The 17,607-nt window shown below is 43.5% G+C and overlaps 1 protein-coding gene across 2 annotated transcripts in view; it reads right to left on the reverse strand.

Annotated features, from left to right (window-relative positions):
* The window catches only part of UBR3 (ubiquitin protein ligase E3 component n-recognin 3), a 169,056-nt gene that overhangs the window by 82,437 nt on the left and 69,012 nt on the right, over nt 1-17,607 (reverse strand). For both annotated transcript variants that reach the window (XM_077272745.1, XM_077272744.1), the window contains exons 18-23: nt 16,166-16,305; nt 12,984-13,080; nt 10,446-10,587; nt 9,569-9,673; nt 9,232-9,402; nt 4,304-4,767 (exon numbers count right to left, since the gene is read on the reverse strand). In XM_077272745.1, the coding sequence (XP_077128860.1) occupies nt 4,304-4,767; nt 9,232-9,402; nt 9,569-9,673; nt 10,446-10,587; nt 12,984-13,080; nt 16,166-16,305 (1,119 nt within the window). The remainder of the gene's footprint in view (nt 1-4,303; nt 4,768-9,231; nt 9,403-9,568; nt 9,674-10,445; nt 10,588-12,983; nt 13,081-16,165; nt 16,306-17,607) is intronic.

Raw genomic sequence — 17,607 nt, forward strand, 5'->3', positions numbered from 1 at the left:
TTGACAGGATGACCTCTCCTTAAGGATAAGTCAAGACATCCCTTTGACAGGATGACCTCTCCTGAAGGATAAGTCAGGACATCCCTTTGACAGGATGACCTCTCCTGAAGGATAAGTCAGGACATCCCTTTGACAGGATGACCTCTCCTGAAGGATAAGTCAGGACATCCCTTTGACAATCAGAGTGCTGTTTCTACAAAAAGAAGCCATTTACAAAAACTTTTCAGCAATTACACAATCGGCACACCAGAATCCATGGGTCTTAGAGTACGGTCATACATCCATGTGTCGTGGTCTGTAACAAACACTTCGGCTGAGGGACAACTGCTCCAAAATAAACATCCTCATAGGTTGCTGGATTGGAACCCGCGGCCGTTCCGTGCATCGTGCCTATACTTGGTTCACGACAAACCAATGTTTGATTCCAACCTTAAGGCAGATTCTCGTGAGATCATCTTACGATAAATGAGGCCATCATAGTAATTTTAGTGGAAGGATCTTGGAGAACAGGGTGGAAGAAAGTCCCCAACACCGGCGTTCCCTTTGGAAATCCTATACTCTACGTAAGTATGTAATATGTGTTGTGCTCTGCTGCCGGCATGTCCTTGTGTGGCATCGGCACTTTATATTCATGCATTTCGCCATCCAAGTTCCGCTTCAAGTTAACCGGGTCTGACTGTAAATAGAGATCCCTAATAAGAGGACATAAACCAACTGTGACAGATTCAGTGCAGCTCAGTAATTTTCCGTGATGGCTCACGGGGATGAGACGCTGAGGCTGAAGAAAAAAAAAAAAAAAAAAAAAAAATTGGGAAGCTTCGCAGCCTTTCCTGGAGTGCTGGATCTTTGTTTCTATGGCGACAGCGCGTCATTTGTGTAATGCCACCTTTTGTCTTGGTCTGCAGGTTGGAGTCATCATGGGGCCCTTATTGGCTGTTCCATCTTCATTACTAGAGAACGAGACTTGAAATCGAGGGGGGGAAACAAATGAAGGTGGCGCTGTGGGAGCCGCGCGACGGCGGCAAATTAGATTTATCTTCATTCAGGGCTGTCAACAACTACGGCGATTTGTGAATGTGTCATGGACCTGGCAAACAACAGGTCTGCGATGTGGCGGTGGGAGCTGGACCGAGAGCAGAAGGGGAAAGCCGTACCGGAAAATATGGCGCAAATGTGCTAAATAAACCTTCTGCTGCCGCCATCCAAAAACTGGATCTGTTCCATATGAAAGGTTAGCTGCAACCTCCACCAACCACTATTCTATTTACGCATACTGCGAGACAGAGAGTTTTATACCTTCTGTTTACTTCCTAAATGCTAAATTAAGCATCTTTTCAAAAGGTTTTCATAAAGACTTTCCTCCCATTTTGTTGCTGTAAAGTCTGTGCAGCGCCTGTAAATGACAGGCTGTGCTGCTGCTTCTGACAGCTGGTGACAGTGGCTCCAGGCATTTCCTCCTCTCACCGGAGTAACCGGAGTAAGGCATCAGTGAGGAGGGGTAGAGGGTATACACAACCGTGCAAACAGTGTTAGCGAGTGGGGACTGCACCCTGAGGGGTTTTTTTTTCTCTTCACTTTAAAAAAACAAAGTAAAAACACAGGCAAGATTGATTTATCTAGGAGGAGAAAACCTATACACCGAATCTACACATTGCCCATAAGCAGGTTCCCTAGCCGTCTCCTAATACGACACAAAGATTAACCAAGGAAACGGTTTTACAACAAACTTTGCATAAGTCAATTGTACAAGCAAAATATAAAAAAATGAGGCGAAGGAGAAATTGATATACCGGTATCTTATTAGAGAAATAAGTTTTTTCACTTATGAAACACTTCCTTTTCTCCCTCTGCTTTCTTTCTCCACTTATGAGTCCACTTCTTTTCCTCCCCCTGAACTCATCATCTACTTTTAAAAACTTCTAAAATGGATTTTACTCAAACACAAGACAGACTGGTAAGTGTCAGACTACAGCTGACTAATGACAGGGGAGAAGGCGGGATGAAAGGCCCAGACACATTCTGCTGTTTTCAAGTGATTTTTCTCACCACGATGCTGGAGTCACAGCTACATTGCTTAGTACAGGTGTATGATGGTCCCCATGCAAGAGCAGGAATCACTCGTGTCTGTGTACTGTCTATGGAAGGCATCAGAGCAGCTAGCCTACAACCACTAGCTAAGAATCCGAGCCCGAAGTAGGGCTGCAGGGTACAAGTCATGGTAAGAAACGTTATTCACGTACACAGTACGCACACACTTGACAGCATATACTGAAAAGTCATCTGACTGTGCTTAAAGGGAACCTGTCACCCCCCAGGCGTTTGTAACTAAAAGAGCCACCTTGTGCAGCACTAATGCTGCATTCTGACAAGGTGGCTCTTTTAGTTCTTGTTCCTGGCACTGCTGAAAGAATCGTTTAACAAATTTATGACTCATACCACGAAATCGTCCGGGGGGCAGGTCTTTCCCCCCTAATCCAGACGCCTCACAGCTATCACTCATGGCCTCTGCGCACCGGGTGCCGCCTCCTCTTCCTTCATTATCGTCCCCGGCGCCTGCGCTGTAAGTTCGAAGGGCAGCGCAACTGCGCATGCCCGAAAAAAAGCTTACAGCGCAGGCTCCGGGGACGCTACTGAAGGAAGAGGAGGCGGCACCCGGTGCGCAGAGGCCATGAGTGATGGCTGTGAGGCGTCTGGATTAGGAGGGAAAAAGCTGCCCCCCGGACGATTTCGAGGTATGAGGGATAAATTTGATAAACGATTCTTTCAGCAGTGCCAGGAACAAGAACTAAAAGAGCCACCTTGTCAGGGTAAGTCTCCACGTTCAGGATTGCATCAGGATTTGGTCAGGATTTTCCATCAGTTTTTGTAAGCCAAAACCAGGAGTGGGTGATGAATACAGAAGTGGAGCATATGTTTCTATTATACTTTTCCTCTGATTGTTCCACTCCTGGTTTTGGCTTACAAAAACTGATGGAAAATCCTGACCAAATCCTGATGCAATCCTGAACGTGGAGACTTACCCTCAGAATGCAGCATTAGTGCTGCACAAGGTGGCTCTTTTAGTTTATAACGGCTGGAGGGTGTGACAGGTTCCCTTTAAGATGAACTAATTGTGCAAATACATGGAGCCTGAGCAGGAGTAGACATTTGTGCAGCAGAAAAATAATCTGTAAATCCTCAGCATGGTCTTTTCTGTGGCAAATTTCACCTACTGCACACAGTAAACATAAGGGCAAAATCCACATATTGCACTCAGATTTGAATTTTAAGCTGAACTTTACGGCTATGTTCACACTTTGCGTTTTTGCAGCAGGTTTTTTTTATACTCCTTTTTAGCTGTGTTTCACAGTACCAGCAAAGTCAAAGATTTAATAAATCTCATGCACACAATGTTTATTTTTCCTAGCTGCTTTGTCATAAGAGCTTGTTGTTTTCAAAATGCAGCAGGTCACTTCTTTCAGCGTTTTTCACCCATTAGCAATGATGTCTAGTGCAAAAACTAAGGAAAAAACACAGGTATTGGGTTTTGCCGTTTTTGGTACCAAAACCTGATGAAGTAGAATCAGATTTTTTTTTTATGCAGTAAACTTCATCAGCGTGCAAAAGAGACAAATGTACTATGGCAAAACCGCAGAAATAAAAACACACTGAAAATGCAGCAAAACCTAAGCAAAACCTGCTTTTTGTAAGCAGCTTAAATTCTGCATTAAAAAAATGCATCAAAAACGCAACGTGTGAACATAGCATTAGGGTAACATTGGAATTCCCAGAGGGTGATCAGCTATAATCTCCAGAGAAGACATGCAGCAAGGGTATACAATTCCTTAAAGGAGCTGTCACCTTTCCAAGAACTATTTTCCTATAAGTTTCCTAAGCAGTTTAAAGAAAAAAAAATTTGCTCTTTACTTACCCTGCCCAGATCCAGCACTAAGTGTCATCTGGTCCGTGAGTCTTTAATTGTGTGCAGTGCTGACGTCACATTGACAGCGCTGCAGACAATCGAGCTCAGCCAATATAGATGGCACTGCAGTCAGTCATTGAGCTAGGCAGCTTGTGCCATCTACTCCAGCAGTTGTCTGCAGCGCTGCCAACGTGACGTCAATGCTGCAGACAATAACAGACACCAGGAGAGGCTGAGACTCAACGTTGGACCTGAGCAGGGCAAGTAAAGCACAACTTCTCTTTTTAATAACTTGCATATAAAGTTTTTCTCAGAACTTTTTATAGGGGAAAAAAATCCTTTAAAGCACAACTACAGAGAACAGGCTGTCTCACATGACGGCTAGTGAAATTAAAGATTTACCTTTCCTCTTTGTCCAGTGTTTTCTTCTCCGCAGGACTAGACTTTTTGGGTGGAACGGGTGGAGCGGCTTTCCTACAAATTTCATCAACACTAAGTTTGTTTAAGCAGCTCCTCTTCGCAGCCTTCAATAAAATCCTTTCCACAGCAGTTACGCCGTCCCCATGAGCATACTTCGATAAATCTGCTTGGGCGAGACAATCCGGATCACCCAACCAGGGTGGACAATAGGAGTCCGACTTCCCAGACAGTTTCTGGTGAAGCTTAATCAGTAAGGATAGCATGCTTTCTTTCACCTCTAAAATCACCGTGGTTAACTGAGGCGTTGAGCCCGGCGCCGTCCACTTCAAAGCCGAGGTTTTAGGACGCACAACCTGATTGGCTTCGCTATTGCTCCGGTTTATTATTTCCTGAAACTTCTTTCGCCGTTCAGCGACCAAACTGAAAACTTGAGCAGTGCCAGAGTTCTGGGGGGGGGGGGGGGGGAGAAAGAAAATATATGAAATCAATGAATACAGCACTGAAAAAGCTACCAACTGAACATTTAACACCTTGGCGGCGACCCCTTAGGCCATCTCTATACAGTGCAGGCTCAGGAGTTGAGCCTGCTCCATAAAGCTAGGATGCCAACTGTCTAACTTGACAGTGATACAAATCAAGAGAGTATCTCTTAAACGCTGCAGTCAAGAATGAGAGGCGCATTAAAAAAGGCTTTAAAGATGGCGTCCGTCACTTCTGATGATGAATGAAGTAATCTGCCATGTTAAAACTGTGGCCAGGGCATCATAGGAGATCAATTTTACAATACACTGCAATGCTAAAATATGGAAGGATATTGTATAAGCGATCAAGCAAACAGCAGGTTCAGGTCCCCTAAGGGGACGAAACAAAAGTAAAATAGAACACTAAAAAATACTTAAATTTAAAAATAAAAAAAACTACTTGTAAATAAGTTTCAAATCCTACCCCTTTTCCCCCCATATGTAAATAGTTAAAAAAATAATGTATAAAAACATATTTGGTATTGCCGTATAATCGCCAAAATTAATAAACTATAAAAATATTCAACCAATAAGCCGAAAATCTAAATGAAAAAAAAGATGAAAATGCTAGAAGTGCTCATTTTCGATCGCAGCAGCTCCCTCTAAAAAAAAAAAAAAAAATTGCAATAAAAATCAAAAAGAATTATTAAAATGTCGTATGTTTCCATAATGCTGCCAATAAAACCCAAGCTCTTGCAACAGGCTGACACCAACATATTTGTACCGACCTGAAGAATCATGCCGTCAGATCTAACAAAGACAATCCTCACATGTGTTGCGGCTGTCGAACAGCCACGATACATGCAGCCGTGGGGACTCGAACATATTATTCGAGCACGCCGAAGGCACTCTTAGCGCCTGAGCATGCTCAGATAACACTTAATCCCAGCACGGTCGCTCATCACTAGTAGTCACCTCCGCTGCCGTTCCAGCGATGTGCGCTTGGTCTCTCTGTGCCTGTGTGACAAGGTAACATCACGTGGACGCCTGTAGCCACTGTCCTTGAAAACTACAACCCATCGCGCAAAAAAAAAAAAAAGCCTCATATGGCCATGTTGATGGGATAATTATGGCTCTTGAAAGAATAGGGGGGAAAAGCAAAAACGCAAAAATTAATAATTGCCCTGTGTTTATGGGATTAATGGAGTACTACCCTCTTATTGTGAAATTAGGGCATTTTACCAAGATGCGGCTTCATTTTACAACTTGTTGGGAGTCAGACCTCGGGGACCCTCGCTGTTCTGGAGAAGACCACCGACACTGATTTAGCTCTGTGGCTCCTTCACTTGGGCAAAGCTGTGCTGCACAATTACGGGTGACCATGCAAATCCGCAGGGGGAAAAAAAAAAGATAAAAAACTGCAACCCCTTCATATTTAGGATTGGTTGTGTTCCAGAGGTCAGATGCCCAACGATATCTCTCACTGATGGCATATCCTAACCCGCACCTATGGTATTACTTTATAGGAACGGAACACTCATTGAAAGGGAATCTGTAATTAGGATCATCCCTCCTAAGTAGTCTACTATATGGGCATGTAGGCCATAGGAAGCTGAATAAAATGATACCTTGATATCGTCAATATGATGTCTTATTCCAGAGTTCTCCACATTTTTCTTGGGAAGATCTATGTCCGGCCGATAGATCTTAACAGCTCATTTACATATTAAGAAAAAAACCTGGATTTCTCTGGGGTATGACATCGGACCACAGACATCAAGGTATCATTTTATTCAGCTTCCTATGACCTACATGTCCACGGCTTACCTACTGACAGATTCCCTTTAATAAATTTTGCCAGAGACTTTCAAAATTGTTGAATTTTTGCCCAGTTTTACGCATTTACAAAAGTGGAACATGTAAAAGCAACATTCTAGATATCCACAGATGCTGGCTATTATTATGCAGGGACATTCAGGTGAAATTCTCTTCATGGTCAAATCCATTATCGTTTATTTTACAAGTCTTTAGTTTGTGATAATTTTAGTCTTCTTGCGCTTCAAAACCCAAGTTCTTGCCACTTTGCTACAAGGGTATGAGAAAGGGCACAAATAACGGCTCAGAATATATTGTAAAAAAAAAAAAAAAAAAAAAAGATTAGCAATTAGGCTTAACTGAAGCAGAATGAAATAAACACGGCACACAATGATTAGACTTTATTTGCATAGAAAGCCATGCACAGAGCCGGACAGCGGGGTGATTTATAACCCACACACATGCAGGCCCGTCCAACGCCATTCATCAAAATTAATTTGCTTTAAAAAAAAAAAAAAAAAAAAAGAATAAATAAAAAGAAAAGAAAAATAGTTCAAACAATGCGCAGTCAGAGTTAAACAAGGTAGACAGAAAAAATTTGAAAAACTTTTTTCCTACAATTAAATGTAAAGAAACCAAGGTTAATCTGACCCGACAGTGTGCAGAGGCGATTACTGAACGGGAAGCGATATGATAGGATTCGCTTATAGGGTGCGAAACCAAAATATGAGAAGTCCTTTCAGAAACTCATAAGCCGGGGCAATATAACTCGAATTGTTGGTGACCACCAGTATCAAACGCATCTGATCACTGCTCTAATAAATGTGATCAGATAGCAAACAATGCCATGTACCTACAGACCAGGTGCACCCGCCACGTACCTATAGACAGGGCGCACCCGCCACGTACCTATAGACAGGGCGCACCCGCCACGTACCTACAAACAAGGTGTACCCACCATGCACATATAGACAAGGTGTACCCACCACGTACCTACAGACAAGGTGTACCCGACCTGCACCTATAGACAAGCTGTACCCGCCACGCACCTATAGAGAAGCTGTACCCGCCATTCACCTATAGACAAGGTGTACCAGCCACGCACCTATAGACAAGCTGTATCTGCTGGGAATTTAAGATGACTGCTCTTGTACATTGGTTCACATTAGAAGAAAAAATGGATTATTATCAAGCATGCAAGTCCAAGTGTGAAACACTGGAAGCATTTCACACCATCCATAGCAAACCACACATCTACCTCTCTCTGCAAGGAAGGCCGTCTGGAACTCTGCTAATGGATAATGACAAACATTACTGTCTACGTAGATATAAGTAATAACTGCAATGTGTCCTGCAAAGCCCCAATTCAGGTTATTATTGAAAAAAACAAAACTATTATAAAGTAGATTAAAAAAATCGTAGCCACCACTAGGGCAGCTACATATAGTTTTATACAGCGGTCCCTGCATTATTTGGGTTCAGTATAAATTCTTGTGTACTGAGCTCCCTCTAGTGGTGGCGGCAGGAAGTCAGAAATTTATCGTGGAACTATAGGGGTGTGTGTAGGGACAGAGAAATTATTCAAATGCATATTGATCTAGCATATGGGGCCAATAAAAAGGCAGGGCCAGGGACGCCAGCGCTGATCAACTTTTTTAGCTAAATGTTTGACGCCGATAAAATAAAAAAGCTTTTGTCCTAGTACTGGACAATCCCTTTAAGATGCCCTAGATTTATCACAGAGATTCCTGCCATTTAATAAAGCGGTCTAATGTTACGAAAGTCTAGTTTACGTGCACACCAACCACTAGAGGGAATACTTTGTGCCATAAAAATGTGTGCTGCAATACGGGCACATTTTTTGGCATTGCGAGTAAAGTCACGTCCTCTTTCTAATTAGCCACACCCATTTTCAGTGAGGTCCGCCCCTTTGACAAATTGAAAAAAAAAAGGTCTATATTATGTAAAAGATGGTGCAGAAAATGAAAAAAAAAAAAAAAGTTTTTGGGTGCAAATTATACCAGAATTCTGGCGCATTTAGCTTCTTACTGCATTAGAAGCCTGATACATACAATAGGATTATAATCTGTGGGGTATGCTTCATTACAATATTTTTTAAAGTGTAACTAAACCTTATTGATCACCGTTTCTAAAGTTCTGAATCTTTGTAGTGTACTTATTTTGCTTCTCCCCATGCCTAACATGATGCTGAAAGTGCTGGCTTGTCTGCTTATCTCTTGTGGTGTTGTCAGCTGATTTGAACTGCAGATCTAGCTAAGCTTCTTTCTATCCTCCCTCATGTTCAGACACCAGCTCCTGTCTGAGGATGGGGGAATGGAACAGAGAAGCTCAAACAGGAGCACAAATTTTACTAGACCTGCAGGTAAAAACAGCTGCCAACACAGCAAGAGATAGGCAGATAAGACAGCACTTTCAGCATGGTGTAAAAATGGGAGGAAGCAAAACAAAGTAATGGAGCATGTAACAAATATTAATACCTTTACAAATGCTGATCAATAAATAAACAAAGTTAGTTAATTTAAAAAATTGGGGAGCACTACATCTTATAAGGAGACCTATTTATCTGGCAGTGGAATGGACATTGCTTAGGACTGCGGTGACCTAAAACCTTACATGTGTGGATGAATGGCTGTCCGTGCTGGTGCTGGCGGGCGGCTCTCTTCGTACCTCCGGAGCAGTGTCAGGTACTCGTACGCGCACATAGTTTATGACATGCCGCATATTACACAGCAGGCTGCTACCGGGAAACCAGCTGTCATGGCAGCGATCTGGTCCAGCGATGTCCTGAAAAGAGGATAGACATGTTAAAGTGGTCATTCGACAGGTTTAAAAAACAAAAACAAAAAACAGTCTATATAGTTCAACAGGGGGGTAACCGCTGCAGCCAATCATGTGATTAACAGCAGCAGTAAATAGATGGGAGAGGATTGTAGCAATTCTGGGGGTATACCTCGTCGCAAGGCTCGTCCTCTGGATAATTTTCCAATCCCAGCTCTATGAGATACAGGACCATGCAGAGGACGTGTTCAGACATATTCTGATGATCCATCAATATCTACAAGTAAGGAACAACAGGTGAGATCCTGGGGGGGGCACAGGTGAGATTCTGGAGGGCACAGGTGAGATTCTGGGAGGCACAGGTGAGATTCCGGGAGGGGGCACAGGTGAGATTCCGGGGGGCACAGGTGAGATTCCGGGGGGGGGGGGGTACAGGTGAGATTCCGGAGGGCACAGGTGATTCTGGGGGGGGGGGGGGGGGGGGGAAGCACAGGCAGGTTTCCGGGGGGCACAAGTGAGATTCTGGGGGGGCACAGGTGAGATTCCGGGGGGGCACAGGTGAGATTCCGGGGGGGCACAGGTGAGATTCCGAGGGGCACAGGTGAGATTCCGAGGGGCACAGGTGAGATTCCGGGGGGGCACAGGTGAGATTCCGGGAGGGGCACAGGTGAGATTCCGGGGGGGGCACAGGTGAGAATCCGGGGGTTGCACAGGTGAGACTCCGGGCGGCACAGGTGAGATTCAAGGTGAGATTCCGAGGGGGGGGGGGCACATGTGAGATTCCAGGGGGCACTGGTGAGATTTCCGGGGGGCACAGGTGAGATTCCGGGGGGGGATGGGGGGGTACAGGTGAGATTCCTGGGGGCACGGGTGAGATTCTGGGGGGGGGGGGGGGTCGAGGCACAGGTGAGATTCCGGGGGTGGGGGCACAGGTGAGATCCCGGGGGGGGGGGGGGTGTTGCAGCACAGGTGAGATGTGACTGCATGCTGGTGGAGCCTTGTCCTCCGGCATTGGCTTCTTCGCCGCTGGGTACGGGTCACACACGCACCTTGTAGAGGAGAGTGAAGAGCACGATGTGTAACGTTTTGCAGTGCAGGAGCCTCATCAGCCCTTTATAACTGCGATGCAGAGGGGTCCTCTTCTTGTAAGGCGGCCATGGGTTTCCAGGACATCGGCCAATCTGCTTTAAACTAAAAAAAAAAACAGGGAAAACAATCCCGTGAACAATTCTGTGCACAGCAGTCAGCACATAAAACCTTACACAGAGAAAAAAGAAAAATAAAACCTTAAAATCACTAGTTTTTGAGATATAGTCACACATGCATTTTTTTTTCCTCCCACATCAAAAATGCACACTGTTGGCAAGAAGAATGTGTTTTTAGTTGTGGGGTTTTTTAATAAATTCACTTGAATGGGTGAAAAAAAAAAATGCCGCAAAAACACTGTGTTAACAAGTACTTTCACAATTAAAAGGAAAAAAAAAAAAACACACAACAACAATTGCAACTTTGGCAACTTTTTAAAGCAGAGTTACTGATGAGATGTAACTCAAGCTCTCAATATGCTTTATATGAATATTGCATAGCATGGCGTCGCTATCATAACCCGGGCACATGAAGGACATGGAGCGGTCACTGAACGGCTTCTTCTATCCGTGAATCTGACAGCCCTGATGTGGCTGCAAGTGCAGAAGAATATCCTCTAGGAAGGAGCGCCCCCAGAAAATCATCAGCACCCTAGAAAGCTAGTAAGTTGTGGCTATGGGAAAACCTCTTTAAGGTGCCCATACGCCTCCAATGTTGGGGTCTACATCCAGTCCTCCCATATCCTCACACACATGCACGCTTGGTTCAGCGGAGTGTGCATGTGTTCTCAATAAGGAGAGAGGAAGATGCTGTCTGACTCCTCTGGGAGAAAACAAAAAGAATCGGACCTTAAAATTCAGCATGTCCGATCCTTCAAACCCTCAGCATCAGGTCCGTAGGGGTGTGGGTGGGGAGGAGGGGAGTCTAGGGGTCTTCAACTGCATTTATTGGCTTGTTCAGAGTACGCTCTGTAACTTGCCATCCACTCTTTTTGGATGATTCCTTTTTTTTCACCATTCTGCCAGTACTATAAGTGCTGGAACTTCTTTTCTAACCCAGCATGCATTTCCCTTTGTTTTTGTCCAATGCTTTTCCTTCCCTTAATGGTAAGGCCTCCTGTATGTTATGCCTGCATGCAGTATACTAGACGAGAGAGAAAGACCTGCCATCACTGCTCAGCGTCTGTACATGAACAGATTACACTTGACAACAGGCAGTATACCACAAAGTTCATTTTTCATTTCACAAATTAATAGTCCACATGAAAATAAACAACTTTGCAATAGATCACATCACAGAAATCTGCTTCTTTCTCCACCAAAACTGATTTTTCATTTTCAAAATGTTCAGATTCCAGATAAAATCTGTATTCCGTGAAGACAGATTTTAACACCACTGAGATAGGAAAAGGCAGTTGCTACTGGTGAAATTCTAAGTATAGTAGGGGGCGAGGAAAAGGGGATAGCCAGAGGCAGAACTCCTCACTACTCCTCCCCCCATAGAATCTTATAAGCACCAACCGTCATCTCCTATCTCAGTGATGCAAAAATCTGTCATCACTGAATACAAATTTCACCCAGGAACTGAGGATTTTGAAAATAAAAGAAAAAAAATTCAGTAATTTTGGGAAAAAAAGAGCAGATTTCTTTAATAAGGTATATTAAAATATTGCATATTTTCATGTATATTATTTATTTATCAAATGAAAAAAATAAATAAAGATAATAACGCTTTAAACAAAAGGGGAGGCACCAAGTGTCCGGCACTTTAGAATGATTTCAATGCAGCATGAAAATATATATATTTTTTTTATACATAAATCATAATCATAATATCATCATAATATTCATCAAATGAGAACAAGTTGAGTGAAAGTAGAGGGGTAATTTAATTCTGCAGAAGATTTGTAGCTCTGTGTCGGGAAAGCTTATGACCTCCGATCACTATAAATACATATTAATAGTAGAATTTTGGATCTTTTTAAGATTTTGGAAAAAAAAAAAAAAAGTTATTTTTGTTTCTACAGATCTGATGGACTGTCCCTTTAAAAATCTAAATAGAATAGTAAGCATCTCAAAGTCAGCAGCGTATAAGAAAACTCCTTTCCTTGCAGGAAAAAAAAAAAAAGACAAGGTTACTTTAAGTCTCTTTTTAGCAGGACTTCAGGGAAATGCAGCATCCAATTAGCAAATAAATTGCTCTGGAATAAAGGTTAAGCAATATTTGCTCACGCTGGAAGCAATGCATCATTCATTCTGACGGCTCATTCCAAAAACACCAGCAGACGAATGGAAATGAAAAAAGCCCGAATGTCAGCTAAATTGCAGGAGAGCATTGTATTCCTGCAATGATGCCCTTTTCTGATATTTAGTATAAAAATAAATAAATCATTTGCTTATAAAAGGTGCAATCGTTATTCTTCTCGTCTGTTGTAAACCGTTCTGCAATGGTGGATTTATTCAGCTGTGTAAAGGTAAGACTGACGATGGCTCACCACTTACAATGCGGTGTATCGGTCCATGGCGGACTGCACGTCTCTGCGGTACACGGTGCGGAGGATAACCATCACGGGGTCAAATTCTTGGTCCCAGACCTCACCTTTGCCGGGAGAGAAAGAAACAATGTCTTGGCTTGGGGTCATTTAGTATACATGTTCAAAAACTCTGCATAATCTGTGACCTCTTAATTACAGCAAATATATGGACAGAGACCCTGATTCCAGTGAGGTGTCACTGACTGGGCTGCTTGCGGTCATTTTGATAAAATACCTGATTAGTGGGAAATTATTATACCATGTAGTCTCCCTGCACCGTATAACTACGGTGAAGATTGACAAGCCAGGCATGGCATGTCAGAGTGAGGAGACTTATCGGCCATGCAAATTAAATGGGAAATTGAACATGTAAATTGTCTCTTCAGAGAGGAAGAGGACTAGAACTCTTAGTGACACCTATTGGAAGCGGCAATCCTAAAAGTCAATATCGATTCTTTAACGAGACTTGTCACATTACTTAGGATAATAGCCAAACCAGAATCTGAACTTGCAGACACTGTGTTTGGGGGTGTTGACCCTCGTCAAGGCAAAGTATGAGATCTGATTTGGCTAAATTAGAGGGTCTGGATTGCAGTCTAAGGGGCAATATCGAGTTCTAGTCTTCTTTCTCTCTGAAAAGAATTTGCATATTTAAAATTTCCCAGAGGAAAATGCATGGACTAGAAGTCTCCTTATTCTGACATGCCAGGCTCGGCTTGTCACTTCCCACAATCAGAAACTTTACCCCTAGTCCAGAGCCTTTCAACTAGCCAAATCAGATCTCACACTTTGCACTGCTTAGTACCTTCATCTTTACAAAACAGCATAAAACAACGCACGGATCCGGCCCTAGAACAGGAGACGTTACAACCTTCCGAGGTGCGGAATCACAGAGATCGGGGCCACCCAAAAGGTCAAGTCAATGCAGAATGAAAAAAACAAAAACACAACAAAAAACACTGTATTTTGTGCTACAATGCCCTGGAGGAGCCGCTGCTTGGAGAACTGACCTTGTATCCCGGAGGCAAATGTTCCTAAGTTATGTGCTCGAGAAAACGCTCTTAACCCCTGAGCAGCTGTTTAGGTTTAAAGGTCATCTGCCTATTCACAGCAACGGGGACTGTAAGCTAGTTAATAGATGTAATTATAGCCAGTGGCAAAATTAGATACATGCAAGAGTATAGTATACATGAATAAAATTAAAAAAAAAAAAAAAAAAAAAAAAATGATATATATTAATTATATTATAAATAATAAAAATAAAAATCACGTTGATTTTGCTCAGACAGTGAGTTAAGAGCGTTGTAGAATACGGAATGTTCTATAATTCCGTGATGTTTACAGTCCACCTATTTTCTTTCTCATGAGACACAACCTTATCACACAGGATTTCAGCTGGAACATGGCAGTGTTGGGTGTTGGACTCTCACCAAGCTCTTTAAAGGGAACCTGTCACCCCCAAAATCGAAGGTGAGCTAAGCCCACCAGCATCAGGGGCTTATATACAGCATTCTGGAATGCTGTAGATAAGCCCCCGATGTTACCTGAAAGATGAGGAAAAAGAGGTTAGATTATACTCACCCAGGGACGGTCCCGCTGCGGTTCGGTCTGATGGGCGTCGCAGTCCAGGGCCTCTCTGACCTTTCCCGGCGCCTGTGCACTGCAGTACTTTGCTCTGCCCTCAACAGGACAGACAAAGTATGCCTGCGCCAGAACCGCAGCATGAAGACCAGAAGAGGACGTCATGGAATGAAGATGGGAGGCCCCGGACCGGACCGCGACACCCATCGGACCGGGAGCAGCCCTTGGTGAGTATAATCTAACCTCTTTTTCTCATCTTTCAGGATACATCGGGGGCTTATCTACAGCATTCCAGATACCCAAGAATGGCCACTAAACAGTGTATGGAGCTGTGCTTTTAGTTTACGTCTGGCCCGGAATCACTAGGTGGGGGGCACTGGGAGTTGGGGGGCACTGGGTGTCGGGACCCCTACTGATCTGATACCATATCTTAAAGATTGGTCCATCATTATAAAAATACCGGACAACCCCTATAATTGCTGAAAAAGTACCTGGAGCTTATAGATGTACATAAGTGCATCCCTTTATTCAGAGAAGGTATATACTCGGCGGATAGCAGGACTGCAGCTGTAATTCTGGATTCAGAGATGATCTCATTTACTAAATATCAGCTTAGGACCCCCCTCTATGAGCTAGAATGGATAGCTACTCGGCATGTATCTGACTGCCACATCATGGGCGAGTGATCGTGGCAGCCGATCCCATATGGAAGTGATGGTCTGGGATGAGACAACCCCTTTAAACCAGGGTCATCGACTGCAGACGAGCTATAAGGCAAAGGAGCATTTCTTTTAAAGCCTTCTCCATGTAATGCATGTCTCAGGATACACACGTAACATCTCCTTTGTTTGGCCATCTTGGCTACAAATTCTAGCGTGATCAACAAACGTGACGAGAATTGAACCCTTGCGATGTAGGCAATGACGGAGGCAATGACAATCTCAAGAAGAGACATAAAAAATATCAGCTCATCAGTTCTGCTCCACCAGACTGGTATTTACGCGGATCCCGGGCAGCGCGCAATGAGTCGTTTCATGAATCATCGGCCTAAACCCTGAATCTTCGGGCTATTTTACCGTAATAACTGGGGGTGTAGAGACCAAGGGAGCAGAGTACTGGCTCCCCCAAGTGGTGAATGTGTAGAAGACAAGGAAGCTGAATATAATAGGATTTCACATAAATCTCGGCTCCATACTGACTACAGTGACTGTAAGGCCAAGGTCACATCTCTGCAAATCACTGTCCAAGTACGACACAGCCGCAGGTCTCCTGACCCGAACTGGTGTTTTTGACATATTATAGAGAAGTTCAGCCCTATATAAAAAGTAACACGCAATGTGCACAAAAAAAACACAAACACATTTCTCCTTTTTGGCCACGATCACACGTTCAGTATTTGGTCAATACTTTACATCAGTATTTGTAAGCCAAAACCAGGAGTGGAACAATCAGAGGAAAAGTATAACAGAAACATATGCACCACTTCTGTATTTTTCAGGGACCTGACTAAGGTACCTTTACCCCAGAAGAAGAGTCCTAAACTGCGACATAATCCCAGGCAACACTCACCCTTTGGCGTGTACATCCCCTGCTGCATGGATCCTCCGGGCTCAAATACAGGAGCTTTAAAGTCAGCGACTGCCGACAGCACAGACTCAAAGCTGCAGCTTCCCGGCATTATGCCGCTCTTGGGATTAGGGCTTTCTGGAATGTGAGCTAGAAGCTCAGGAAAAGAAATGTACATTCTCACAATCAAAGGGAACCTGTCAGCATTGCAATGCCACGCAATCTGTGGGGAAAGTGATCGGGCCGGAGGAGCTCAGCAGATTCATATATCAATTTGTGGGGAAACATTCAATGTAACTTGTATTTTATTTTTTATAATCCCTCCTCTTTTTAAACAAGAGTCCAGTGGGTGGTCCTACTTTTTATAGGAGTCCAGTGGGTGGTCCTACTTTTTATAGGAGCCAGTGGGCGGTCCTAATCAGTGACTGTCAGCAATCCCTGTATAAATGTACACAGAAATAGCTGTCAATCACTGGTCTCTTTATGACCATTTATACTAAATCTTATCCAACAAACCCATATATTACTCTGTTCAGCACCTACACTATAATATGCAGCTGGCAAGTGCAATATAACAAGTTCCCTTTAAAATAAATAAATAAAATAGCTATAACCTACATAAAATTCTCCAATCGCTGGTAGACGCAGCCAGGTACCTCCTGTCAGTGTTGCACTGTGACGTGGCATTCAAATTAAAGGGGTTTTTCAGTACTTTAATATTGATGACCTAACAATATATTAGATAGGTGGGGTTGTAACACCTGGTACCGCCGCAGATCAGCTGTTCCAGGTGCTGCCCCGATGAGATTAGGTGCGGAGCTCCACAGCGCCATCAACTGTACAGTGGCCGCGGGCGGGTATTGCAAAATTGCCTCTGTGTGACTCTGCAGTACCTGCATCAACCACTATATAGGGGGCTGTTCTACAACTGAACAGATCAGGCGGCGTCAGGAGCAGCTGATGGTTGTGAGGGCCGGCAATTGCATCCCCACTATCTAATATTGCTGAAGTCTTAAAGGGAACCTGTCAGCAGGATTGTGCTCAGTAACCCACAAACAGTGTCAGGTCGGTGTACGTTATACGGATTACAATGATACCTGGTGATGAAATCCGTCTTGTGGTTGTTGTGTAATCTTTATTTTCAGTTTACATAATGAATAAAATACATATGGAAAAAAAAAAAAAATCACATTCAGCAAGCAGGTGCCACCAGTGCCATTTTGCTAGAGGAAAAAAAAAATATGTATCCACCATGATGGCGCCGGCCGCGCCTGAGCTGTAGCATCTAGAGATCGCCGATAGCTGCTACTGTGTAGATGTGGCCGGCGCCATTTTAAGACATTTTTTTCTTTTCAGAATAAATGTATATCACTAAATAAAATAATTAAATGCATTTTATAGATGCAATCATGCTGCAGCGTTGGCGCCTGATGAATGTGTATTTT

The sequence above is a fragment of the Ranitomeya variabilis genome, chromosome 7 (assembly GCF_051348905.1).
Source record: "Ranitomeya variabilis isolate aRanVar5 chromosome 7, aRanVar5.hap1, whole genome shotgun sequence".
NCBI lineage: Eukaryota > Metazoa > Chordata > Amphibia > Anura > Dendrobatidae > Ranitomeya > Ranitomeya variabilis.